Source organism: Berghia stephanieae, chromosome 11 (assembly GCF_034508935.2).
Source record: "Berghia stephanieae isolate SIO BIC M18660-M18661 chromosome 11, UCSD_Bste_1.3, whole genome shotgun sequence".
Lineage (NCBI taxonomy): Eukaryota > Metazoa > Mollusca > Gastropoda > Nudibranchia > Aeolidiidae > Berghia > Berghia stephanieae.
The window spans coordinates 29,496,562-29,509,061 of NC_088370.1; the positions used below are offsets into that span (position 1 = coordinate 29,496,562).

The 12,500-nt window shown below is 34.1% G+C and overlaps 2 protein-coding genes across 2 annotated transcripts in view; one reads left to right on the top strand and one right to left on the bottom strand.

The window, feature by feature from the left end:
* Positions 1-5,039, bottom strand: part of LOC144956497 (zinc finger C2HC domain-containing protein 1B-like) — a 23,917-nt gene extending 18,878 nt beyond the window's left edge. The window contains exon 1 of the mRNA XM_078887038.1: positions 4,954-5,039. Coding sequence (XP_078743164.1) covers positions 4,954-4,966 — 13 coding nt within the window. The 5' untranslated portion in view covers positions 4,967-5,039. The remainder of the gene's footprint in view (positions 1-4,953) is intronic.
* A 69-nt stretch (positions 5,040-5,108) lies between these two features.
* LOC144956390 (myotubularin-related protein 9-like) overlaps positions 5,109-12,500 on the top strand; it is a 10,064-nt gene continuing 2,672 nt past the window's right edge. The window contains exons 1-6 of the mRNA XM_078886888.1: positions 5,109-5,324; positions 7,356-7,518; positions 8,044-8,203; positions 8,796-8,947; positions 9,573-9,701; positions 11,160-11,316. Of these exons, the coding sequence (XP_078743014.1) occupies positions 7,372-7,518; positions 8,044-8,203; positions 8,796-8,947; positions 9,573-9,701; positions 11,160-11,316 (745 nt within the window). The 5' untranslated portion in view covers positions 5,109-5,324; positions 7,356-7,371. The remainder of the gene's footprint in view (positions 5,325-7,355; positions 7,519-8,043; positions 8,204-8,795; positions 8,948-9,572; positions 9,702-11,159; positions 11,317-12,500) is intronic.

Sequence of the window (12,500 nt, forward strand, 5' to 3'; positions counted from 1 at the left end):
AACTTTTTTTTTTTAAATTGTAGTATAATTAGCATAACATAGTAGTAGTAGTAGTAGTAGTAGTAGTAGTAGTAGTAGTAGTAGTAGTAGTAGTAGTAGTTGTTGTTGTTATTGTAGTAGTAGTAGTAGTAGTAGTAGTAGTAGTAGTAGTAGTAGTAGTAGTAGTAGTAGTAGTAGTAGTAGTAGTAGTTGTTATTATTATAGTAGTTGTTGTTGTAGTAGTGGTAGTAGTAGTAGTAGTAGTAGTAGTAGTAGTAGTAGTAGTAGTAGTAGTAGTAGTAGTAGTAGTAGTAGTAGTAGTAGTAGTAGTAGTAGTAGTAGTAGTAGTAGTAGTAGTAGTACTAGTAGCAGTAGTCGTAGAAAGGATAGGGGGGCGGAGGGTGGGGGGGGGGGGGGGGATGGGATTTTATTCTGATTTCATTTCCATGTAGGTGGATGCAACGTACTTTTGTCTATATTTTAAGTGGTTTATTATCTTACCAAGAAGGGAAAAAAAAAGAAGAAAAACAATAAACAATTTTTTAAATAAATAAAAAAGAGAAACATAGAAAAAAAAAAAAGAAACAAGAGGTGGTTTTTATACTTGCTTATTTTTCTCTCTAATTCATACTCCATAAAATTTTCAAAATCCTTTTCAGACAATCATTCATTTCATTCGGTAATTGCTGTTATGTATATTTTGAATCTATGCTTATCTCTTTTTTTTACACCGCACTATGGTGTTCCAGCTTATGGATAGTTCAATGCTTGTAAAACGCCAATGAGCTGTCAAGGGTAAGGGTAATCTAGTGTGGAATGGACAGTAATAATAGAATGCAAAGAATTTCCATGGAGATAGGGGAATTGTATCTGCACAACATAAACAAAACTGCAAAAAGCAAAATTGACTACACTACCGGTCCCAGTGGTCAACTATCAGGGCAACTTCAATAGTCTGACACAAGTTTTTTTGAAAAAAAAAAAAAGATTCCCAAATTTTGCAAAAAATGTGCAAACAAAAATACAAATTTTGCTGCCGCAATGCAAATCAGTGATATTTTGCCATTTTTTGCGCCGCAAGTGATGCAAAAAACTGCCATGCCAAAATAGTCAATGACACAAAGACCAGGGAGCGATGTCGCCTGCCTTGATTGGAACCCACAAGGGACACGAAATGTGGGGCGCCAAAAACAGACATGGAGGCGATCACTGTCAGACGAATTAAAAAAGGCAGGGATCTACAAAGACTGGCCAAGGACTGAAGTAGATGGCGGATGCTTGTAGAGGTCCTATGCTCCAAAAGGAAATAAGTCGATGAAGTCAAGTCACAATTGGGGTTAGAGAGACTGCAATGAAGAAGGTAGACAACTCCACTCTTGTATGGACAGTAACAATCTAAATCTCATGTATGATAATACTGTCAATGGTACCTTCAGGGGTATGCCAAAAAAAAAGATGAATCTTCTGACCTCACCCCTATGACCAGAGTCGCAGATATCCATTAGCCTACAGATTAAATGGACAGGACTCTGGGACTTCCTCTGTAGCAAGCAGAGGCTGTTACTTATCACAGCTTAAACCCTGAGGTTGCAGTTGGAATTCTCTCCCACAGGAAGAAGAGTTGGACTGAACTGCATCTTTCAGTCCCGAGAAAAGTGTGTGCAGTCATTAGCAGCAGTATCAACAATGGTCAGGCAGCAGGGATAGATGTCCAAGTTCTCACTTAGAACTTAGAGGAAATTTTTTTGTCAACAATAAAAAATCATTCTGCCAAAAAGTAACAAAGCAGTCCGGAGCAATAAGTTAAAATAAATATAACCCCCCCCCCCACCCCCACCACTCTAAAAAAAAAACAGGAAAGAAAGAAAAATAAATGTGCACAACATGCTGTGTAATTGGCATTTTGTTTTCAGTGATTAAAAATGAATAAATAAAGATATCAGATATCAATAATATTTTTAATGGATGAGCTAGAAGAGTGATTGGGTAGCTTGCGATAGTCACAATTCGATATCTGCAAATATTTGGTATATCGGGTACTTAAACCGCATCTTGATGATGTTCAATACCTTAGTCATTACTGACATCACTCAAGAAGAAATCATTAAATATATATAACTATATTACGTATTTATACGGTTTTACCAACTTTGATGCCCTTTAAAATGCTTTCTTATTCCCTCAGCAGAAAGTATGGAAATAAGTATCCATTTCATAATATATAAAAAAGTCGCCTGTTAAGTTGTGTCATATCAGTTCATCACACTTGAGTATAGTGAGGCAATGTGTATAAAGTGGACACAACACCGGGATCAAGAGTTTTGCGACAATTGTCCTCCCAACATTATGCTCAACATAATTTGACTTTGTTACACAACTAGATTTGAACCACTAAGCCATCATTCCATTTTATACATTACACAAAATTGAGGCTGCGGCTATTTGGACTTGAGACTGAATAGTCTCCTGTGGCTATTCGGACTCAAATTCCAATGCACATGTGCAATCAACAGATTATTTAGACAGTCTGAATAGCTTGTCTCCTGTGGCAGTATGGTTTTTGATTGTTATGCTTTTAAAAATTATTTTAATTATTAATAATTACATAAAATTGATGCGAATGAAAATAACAATAATGGTATAGTAACTATCAACAGGTATTCTAAACCCGCTGTATTGAATGCAAAAGACAAAATCATAGATCAAGTGGAAGTCCGGTTAGAAATTAAAAAGAAAAGAGTTAAAACTATTCAAAACTCTTCAAAAGTAACAAAAGTCAGTCAAATAACTGGGATCTAAAGGAAAAGCTTTTCTAACAACATAACACGATGTCCAAATAAAACAAAGACGAAAAAAATAATATTGTGATATTATTAGACTTAGACAGGTAACAGTCCTTCTACAGACTGAAGTAGGAGCATGAGCTTAGTCAGTGTGGTACTAGGGCAAAACAGAATTTGTTCTGAACTCTTCTTCTATTTTTATAGAAGTTCCACTCACTGCCGCACTGTTCTCTCTCTCTCTCTCTCTCTCTCTCTCTCTCTCTCTCTCTCTCTCTCTCTCTCTCTCTCTCTCTCTCTCTCTCTCTTTGTATGTGGCGTTTGAGTCCGAATAGCCATGGGAGACTATTCCACTCTGAATTGAATTGCCACTTCGCAATATTTGATTATCATAATCCTATGAATCTGTGATTGTTAAAACATACTCCTTCTAAAAAACAAATTTAATTTTAATATTTCAACAGCAAACAGAAAGTGTTACTTTAGTTTACTTTAGTTTCCTCTTAATAATAATAATAATAATAATAATAAAAATAATAATAATAATAATAATAATAATAATAATAATAATAATAATAATAAAAATAATAATAATAATAATAATAATAACAATAATAATAGTAATAATAATAATAATAATAATAATAATAATAATAATAATAATAATAATAATAATAATAATAATAATAATAATAATAATAATAGATCTTTATTGTCCATAAATATGGCAATTTGTCATTTAGTTACACTTGTTATAACGTTAAATGATAACTATAACATTGAACAGATATTTCACTCCTACTTATTTTCTCTCTCTCTCTCTCTCTCTCTCTCTCTCTCTCTCTCTCTCTCTCTCTCTCTCTCTCTTCCTCTCTTTCTTTCACACGTGCGATATACACAATATAAACATATTAATTTCTTTAATGTGCTAAATCTATTTTAAAAAATCTGAATTAAAAAAAAAATTTTAAGTAAATTGTTGACTGTTAAGTTATATTGATTAAAAGTTTTTATTCAAACTTGGGTGCCCAATAAAAAAATCAATATCGAGTGCTACCATCATACATATTAGCGCCCATCTCTTAGATTTGGCATAAAGTACTATACGATAAACTTGCATTCTGTTCAAAGAGTAGGAAGCAATTACTGTTGCCCATTTATCTTTATAAAACTGAAATGACATTTTAGAAAATTAAAGCACTTAAAAAAACCTGAAGTAGAGACGATTCTCCCCATATTTAACAAACCTGCAAAAACCAAGATATTTAGAAAAAAATATTCTTCTTCTTCTTCTTCTTCTCAATATCAGCAGCATCATCATAATTATCATTATTATTATTATTATTATTATTATTATTATTATTATTATTATTATTATTATTATTATTATTATTATTAGTGTTATTATTATTATTATTATTATTATTATTATTATTATTATTATTATTATTATTATTATTATTATTATTATTATTATTATTATCATTTTTATTATTAATATTATAATTATAATTATTATGATTATTATTGTAATTATAATAATAATAATAATAATAATAATAATAATAATAATAATAATAATAATAATAATAATAATAATAATAATATACTAATAATAATAATAATAATAATAATAATAATAATAATAATAATAAAACTACTACTACTACTACTACTACTACTACTACTACTACTACTACTACTACTACTACTACTACTACTACTACTACTACTACTACTTCTATAACTACTACTACTACTACTACTACTATTACTACTACCATTACTACTACTACTACTACTACTACTACTACTACTACTACTACTACTACTACTACTACTACTACTAATAATAATAATAATAATAATAATAATAATAATAATAATAAAAATAATAATAATTATTAATATCATTATAATTATCATTAAATCATTATTATCATCATCATAAATTATTGCGGAGATAAACGATCGTAACATTCCACAAGAGATTAACTTAGAATTTAGAAATAGAGCGTCTTTAAAATACAACCTTTCATCCAAGATGACCAAACAAAAGGTGATTTCGCCATTTGTTTGCATATACGCCTCGAGAGTTCTCAAAATGTATTTCTATATTCAGTTTCCTTTTTTGTTTTATTTTTGTTTGAATGAATTAATTCAATTAGAGAGGAGAGATAAAAGCTTTACTTACCGTCGTCCGCCATGTTGTATACAACTATTTGTTAGGGTTGGAAACCAAATGAACCGACAATAAACGCAATGTGTCCTATATGAAATTTAATGGATATGTTCGGGTCTTCGGGCTTTGCTCACTCAAAACAAAAGACGGAAAAAGCTACGAAATTCGCACCGGATATAGATGCAAATCTTATGTTGATGTCTGATGTCTGCTAGACAAGGCATCAATTAATGTAACTTAGAACTTAGAGAAAATAAAATAAAGGATGCCAAAATAAGAATATAATCAATATTATCGTCTTTATGTGGATAGTAATTAATCAATAAGCAATGACCGATTGAATAGTATTTCTCTCAATTTTAACCCTGCTTTCTCATTAGAAGGTAAATTTTGTTGTTTTTTTGGTAATGACAAAAAAGGGGGGAGTGGTCTTTTTTTATTCACAAATGAAAATGACATAGTTTTTTTTTTTTACTCGAGTCAACACCAGCTTCTTGTATAACCTCATCAAGTCATTTTTGAAGCAGTTATTTTTATAGTCCACAGCAGCTTTCTAGATATCACTTCAAAATAAAACTTTAATAAGGTTTAAATTCAAAATTTTCAAATATTGGTGATAAGTGGTGAATATTTGAGCTGCATAAAGTGGATCACGTTGTTGATACAATTATTTTATTTTCAGGCCGAGTAACTGTTTTTTTTCTGTATTTGGAGTGCTATTTTGAGTCTTGAATTTTCTTGGCCTAGACCTGCATTGTATTTATTTTGATACGCCATCTTGAGTCCTAACCTCTGCCTCTCTCTTCTTACCCATGTCAACTCTTGTCAAAATTTGGTAGAATCCCCCCCCCCCCCCAGTCAGCTGATGTCATTATACTAAACAATCCCTTAGATGAAAAAGAAAAACCGATGGAAATGTTTAAGTTGCCTAAATTAAGAGTGCTTTTCTCAAAGGGCAACTTGGATGGATTTTTAAAAATTCGCCATAACAATGCCGTCTCTCATTCGTCTTTAGTGTTTCATTCATGTTTTATTGACAAAGAAGAAATTCAAAATATCCATATCATCTGTTTTCATTAATTAAATTGAGGCTTGCACTCCATTCGACTACTGTTAGTTATTTATTTAAACTTCAAGCAGTGACATTTTTGTATGCCTGCAAGCCAATTATTCTTACTATTTACACTGTTACATTTTCAAAAGGATATTAAACGATCTTAACCCTCTTTCAAAGCGTCACAGTAAATACAAATTTATAGCCAAATTAAGCTCAGAATACTGTTTAGCTGATGTGGGGAAGATTATTGTGATAGGTTAATGTTGTTGTTGTTGTAAGTGTTTGTCATGACATGACTGTCAGTGTCTCGATCGAGCTGTTGTGAGTAATCTTCATGTTGTGTTCGTTCACTGTCTCCCGCGTAAACGTGACGTCATCATTTCTACCCTTTAAAAGCTCGCGACACCTTTCATTCTTTCTCTTGACCACAGCCTTATTCTAAGCAGACAACGTACTATTTTTGCCTATCGTAGCATCTTCGAAGATCCGATCCGCCATACTTTTGGTATGTTATAAGAATCAGGCTAGACCGGGACGATTCCCGAGGTGCTCTAGAGCATTTTTTAACCGCCCATATATGTCCTCTACATATATGGAGAACGCCCACTTCGGTGGAGACTTTTTCTGATATTTTTCCTTATTTTGTACATCGTGAACGAGATTGGGAAATCCGTTCACGACACTGACTTGGACACTGGTGATAAATTGATAGATTTTGGTGGTGGTGGTTTGGTTTGGGGGGGGGGGGGTGGACAAATATTCTTCTCCAAGTTAACTGGAGAATTATGTGTAATCAAGAACTGCCATTGGTTTTCAAAAACCTGAATTTCAGTCGTTATGAATATAAATGAGGTATAACATCTATCTATTAGTTGGCAAGAGTGTGAAAAAAGATCCTGGGTTCGAGCCTCGCTCGGCGCATAGTTGAGTCCTTGGAAAAGGCTCTTTACACACATTCTCTCACCGTACTCAGGTGTAAAATGAGTACCTGGCTGTTAACAGCGTTGTCTCTGTCCAAAAAAAATTGTGACATCACCTAACAGGCGTCCTGTCCTAAATGTTAAATGTTGCTGTTGGCCAGGGACCCCTTGTAAAGCACTTTGAGCACATTTAGTGGATATTGCGCTATATAAAAGCTCAATTTTTTTTATTTTTTTTTAAAAAGCTCAAAGCTCAATATATTACTCCTTGTAAGTCGACCAGTTTTAGTTAACTTTCAAAGAAAATCAATGAAATGGAATATTTCCATTTTTCCCAGCTGGATAATAATCAACACCAAAGTGAATAATTTTGGTTTGGTTTTTACTATACTTGATAGTTGATTAAAATATTTTATTTTATGTTTTGTGATCACCAGAGGCTTAATCTGCAATATGGAGTTTGTAGAATTTATAAAGACACCAATGGTGAACTCAGTCATTCTGAGGCGACCTTTGACAGTCAATATGGAGGGGACGTTATGTGTGACTGGCCATCATCTCATTATTTCATCGAGAAGTGGAAAGCAGGAGGAACTATGGGTAATATTTTAATATTGTCATATAATCAAAGGCTTTGCAGAATCTTAAATGCTTCTTGCATGCATATAATCGAAAAAGTTAACAAAAAATAGTTTGTGAAATATTTAATTTCTATTTTTGAAGAGGATGAAATTTGCATTTTACTGGATGTTACTGACAATGAGACTACATCAATATATAGATACAATGTAATAGCATTCATCTCACACTCTATATGATACTAGACCATGTTGAATGACCGAATTTATGATCAGCAAAGCCCTTGAAATAGCAAGGAGAATAAATATTCCTAGAATACTAATTATCTTTCTGGCACATAATGTATCAAACTTTTATCGAGTGATTTTCAATATATTGAGCAATTTACCTATCAAGATTGAATTTTAACTCTAAGTTAAGTTTAAATTCATTTTTTTTTTCATTTATTATTTTTTTTCTTGGCCATAAACAGTTTTGATAGATTACTTTTTTCACCAGTTTTTATATTTTAAAAACAAAAAATTCTTTTCCAATTCATGTCCTCAGTTGTTGCATAGTAATGTCGATAGCGTGGAGAAGAAGCTGACAGGATCTGGTGGGGTGATGACCCTCAAGTGTAAAGACTTTCTCATCTTCCACCTTGATTTCCAGTTAGCCGAGGATTGCATCAATGTATCAGCATCTGTTGAAGCCCTGTCTAATATTGGTAATTGTGGATAGGGACAAAAAAAATCTCAACCTGAATCATTCACTACATTCTACGATTATACATGAAAGCAAAATAAATGTATAATCAATTATATTAATTATACTCAACATCAACCAAAATATGCAACTTGTGCTTAGAAGAGACATTTTATGCATCACTCAACCAAACATTGCTACACTTCACAAAAGAAATGAACTCACATCCACATCCATGCAGACATAGAAATAAATACCTTCTTTGTTATTACAAACCACCCTATTTTAGCGATGCTTAGCAATGATTTCCAGCACAGATTTTTATGGATCCTCTTCGATGGACTCAAATCATTCATTATTAGGCCAGGTTCTCATATGACCATTGTTGATTTTTAAAAATCTGTATTCAAGTCTATTTTTAAACAAATTCAAACTTTTTTGCACAAACTATTCCACTTCCAGAGCTTAAACTTATACTTTCTAATGTCTATCCTTGCTCTTTATGGACAAAGCTTCTTACTGCTAACTCTACCGTTAAAAACTTTTTTTCATCACTTGCTTTTTATATTCTATTTTTATTTTTTTTAAAAACCAAAAAAAAAAAAAACAACCAGACAACAACACCCTGAGCTACCCATTTTTCTACCGCCCCATGTTCACCATCCAAGAAAATGGCTGGCACGCCTACCAGCCGGAGACAGAACTCAATAGGTTCAAGGACTGCTCAGAGGATTGGAGAATTTCCTACGTTAATCAAAATTTTGAGGTAAATTTTTACTCCCATTATTTGAGTCAAAGTGATACTAGTGTTCATTCTCAATAATATAATGGAAATGCTATTCAAGTCTCATGTTTGTGATTTAATAGTAAGTCTTTTGCATCTAAAGGGGGTCTTTGATAGCTCAGTTGGTAGAACGCTTGTTTCACACCCAAAGGGCGGGTGGTTGGATGGGAGCATCACCCTTGAATCATATACCTATGATGTTCGCATGGGTGTACGATCCGATAGTGTTGTCGTTTCTTCTTCTCTTTACTAGCCTATCCTGCTTCTTTGGTTTGTGATTGTATTTTTGACAGGAAATATTTTTTTTTCTGTAAATCTTCTGCCTGTTTGTTCTTGGTTATTTATAATTTAGCGTATGATATCTTTAGGTTATGATTTTGATTTACATTTGTACTATTTTTGTTAGATTGCTTGTTTTTTTGTTTCAGCGGTCTCTCATATAACCTCAATTGTGTTGGAAGAGACCTAAAGCAACAAACAAAAAAATCACACCCAAAGGGACCAAGATTAATGGGTGAAGTCCATAAAATTTGCTACTAAATGGGATAGCCAAGCTAAGCCATATTTTCTTTTCAAATTGAATTTATCTTTTTCCATCTCATCACAGGTGTGTCCCAGTTACCCTCAAGCCGTGTTTGTACCAAAAAGTATTGATGATGAGACCATCAAGAAAGCGGCATCGTTTCGACACGGCGGTCGGTTTCCTGTTTTGGTCTACTGTCACAAACACACCAAAGTAAGTGGTTAATATTTAAATATGTTATCACGGTACAGCGGAATGGCTTTGCTTTTTACCTGGTTATACTGAGTTCAACTCCTGCCCAATGCTCTGTGTGGCTTTGAGCAATTTACCTCACCCTAGCTTACTTATGGTTTTGCACCGCAACTGACACCTGAGATATTATCTAGAATCATTTTGACTATCCCATTCTCATCATGTTAACTGCTAACAAAACAATCTGAAAGTGTAATAATCGCTATAAAAGATTAAAAATGATAAAATTATAATAAACAAACTGAAAAAACTCCCCTCCCCCACAAAAAAAAAAAAAAAATAGTGATAAGTTTAAAATAAATGAATAAAACAAACATTGATTCTCTGTGCAGTTATACAAGTAATTTTAATGGTAGCCCCTTTTGGAGGCTACGGCATGTAGCCCCTTTTGGAGGCTACGGCATGTAGCCCCTTTTGGAGGCTATGGCATGAGATTAAAATGTAAAAAAAAAAAACTTTCCAAAAAAAAAAAGAAAAGAAAAGAAAAATACGAAATAAACAAAATAAACAAAGTTAAAAAGAAAGAAAGAAAAGTTTTCTTAGCAGCGATACCAGAAGTTTTAATGTCAGTCCCTATGAAAGCTAAGGCATGAGATAAAATTGAAAAGCTTTTCATAAACATTCACAGTCAGCAATTATGTGGTCTAGTGGTATGACACTTATCTTCGGACTGGGGTGTCCAGGGTTCGGGTACTGCTTTGAGCATGCATAGTTGAGTCCTGGAAAAGGTTCTTTACTCACATTTTCTCACCGTAATCAGGTGTAAAATGAATATCTGGCTATTAACAACATTGAAAATGATTGTAATATCACCTAACAAGCATTATGTCTAGTCTACATGTAAGTGTAACTGTTGGCTTGGGACCCCTTGTAAAACATTTGAGCATGTGAAGTGGATATTGTGCTTTGTTAAATCTTGTTAGGAATTGCTATTTTTGATCTTTTCTGGTGTACAATTTACATTAAACATTTAGGAAGACAATCACATCCTTTCAAGCTCTGGTTTTAAATCGATGCTATGGTCATGCTTTCTTAGAAGTCCTTTTAAATGGTTTGACTGTGCTTGTAACAATATGTGTAAAATTTACATTGCTGTCCTTTACTGTCTTTGGGGGTCCCCTGTAATTCAGTTGGTAGAGCACTTGCTTCACACGCAAAGGGACTGCGATCGATCCAAGGTAAAGTCGAAAATTTTTCCCAACCACCCTGTCCACCCTGTAGTGATAAGCTAGTTGGGTCTGTTTGATCTGATGGAAAGTACTTTACATTAGACTAGCATCCTATCCAAAGGGTAGTAAGCAATTGCTTTTGTTTTGTTTCAAGCTATGGAAACCGGGATAAACTCCGGCTTCATGGGTTCATTGGCTCTGAAGGACTACTTTTCTTTTTTATGTTTATTTTTTCTTCTTTACTGTGCAGGCTGTGATGATGAGGAGTGGGCAACCTTTGACTGGCCCAAGTGGCAAGAGGTGTAAAGAGGATGAGAGACTAGTCAACTCTGTGATGGGCATGGGTAAAAGGGGTTACATTGTCGACACACGGACCCCTGGTATGGCCAAGATGGCGCAGAATAAAGGTAAATAGTGAACACAAATTGAAATATAATTGTTCTTTCACGTTCGGAGACACAACACCATCCAAAAATCAGTGTTAGAGGGAAAAGTAGCCGGTAGAAAGGCACAGGGCAAACCAAGGAAGTCCTGAATAGGAAATGTGGAGGCAACAACTGGCAAAAAGATAATTGTGTGCTCTATTATGGCCCTTGAGCATGAAGATTGGCATTCCATGACATTCAACCTTTGTATGGAGACAGAACTCCGGTAAGGTAAGGTAATTGTTCTTCAGAGCCTTAAGGTTCACTGAGCTGGAGTTTGCTTGTGAGGTGAGTGCTCTACTAACTGAGCTATTGGGATCCTTAAACCAATATTGTTATAAGAATTATTCCTTTGAAGCTCAGGCCTTCCTACTTGAAATGTAAAAAAATCGTAGTTCTCAGAGGGAAGAAATAGAAGTAACTATATTTAACTTTACAAATCAATATGAAACAAAAAGACAACAAATCCCAACGATATCCTTGACATTGTAACTGACCACTTCCAGCAGAAATTTCACAAACAAGTCTCACAAATATCGCCCTTCTCAGGATACCCTAGAGACCTAAACAACCGCATCACAACAATTGAAGTTAGAAATAGCATAAAGTGCCTAAACAATAACAGATCCCCAGGCGAAGATGAAATTCCCGCTGAATTGCTGAAATGCGGTACCCTCCCCTGGATCTGAGCATTGCAAACATAATGAACAAAACATTCTCAACACACAAAGACTGGGACATAAACAGTGGTGTCCTAATTACAATACAAAAACCAGGAAAAACGAAAGGACCCGTAAACAACCTGCGTCCAATAACATTACTGAATACCATAAGAAAAACACTGTCAACTATTGTCCTCAACAGAATTAGACCGACAATAGAAAAATATCTATCATATAGCCAAAGCGGGTTTCGCCAAGACCGAAGCACATCGGACGTTGTATGGACACATAAATGGTTGGCAGCAAAGGCACTCAAAGAAAACATATCCATAACAATAACCGGAATCGATATGTCCGCAGCCTTTGATACGATCGACAGAGGAAAACTTTTGGAGATATTAACAGACATAGTAGACGAAGACGAGCTCCGAATAATCCGATTTCTCCTCAGCAACACAAAGATACAACCAAGGATATACGGGGCCACAAAACAGACGCAGTTCG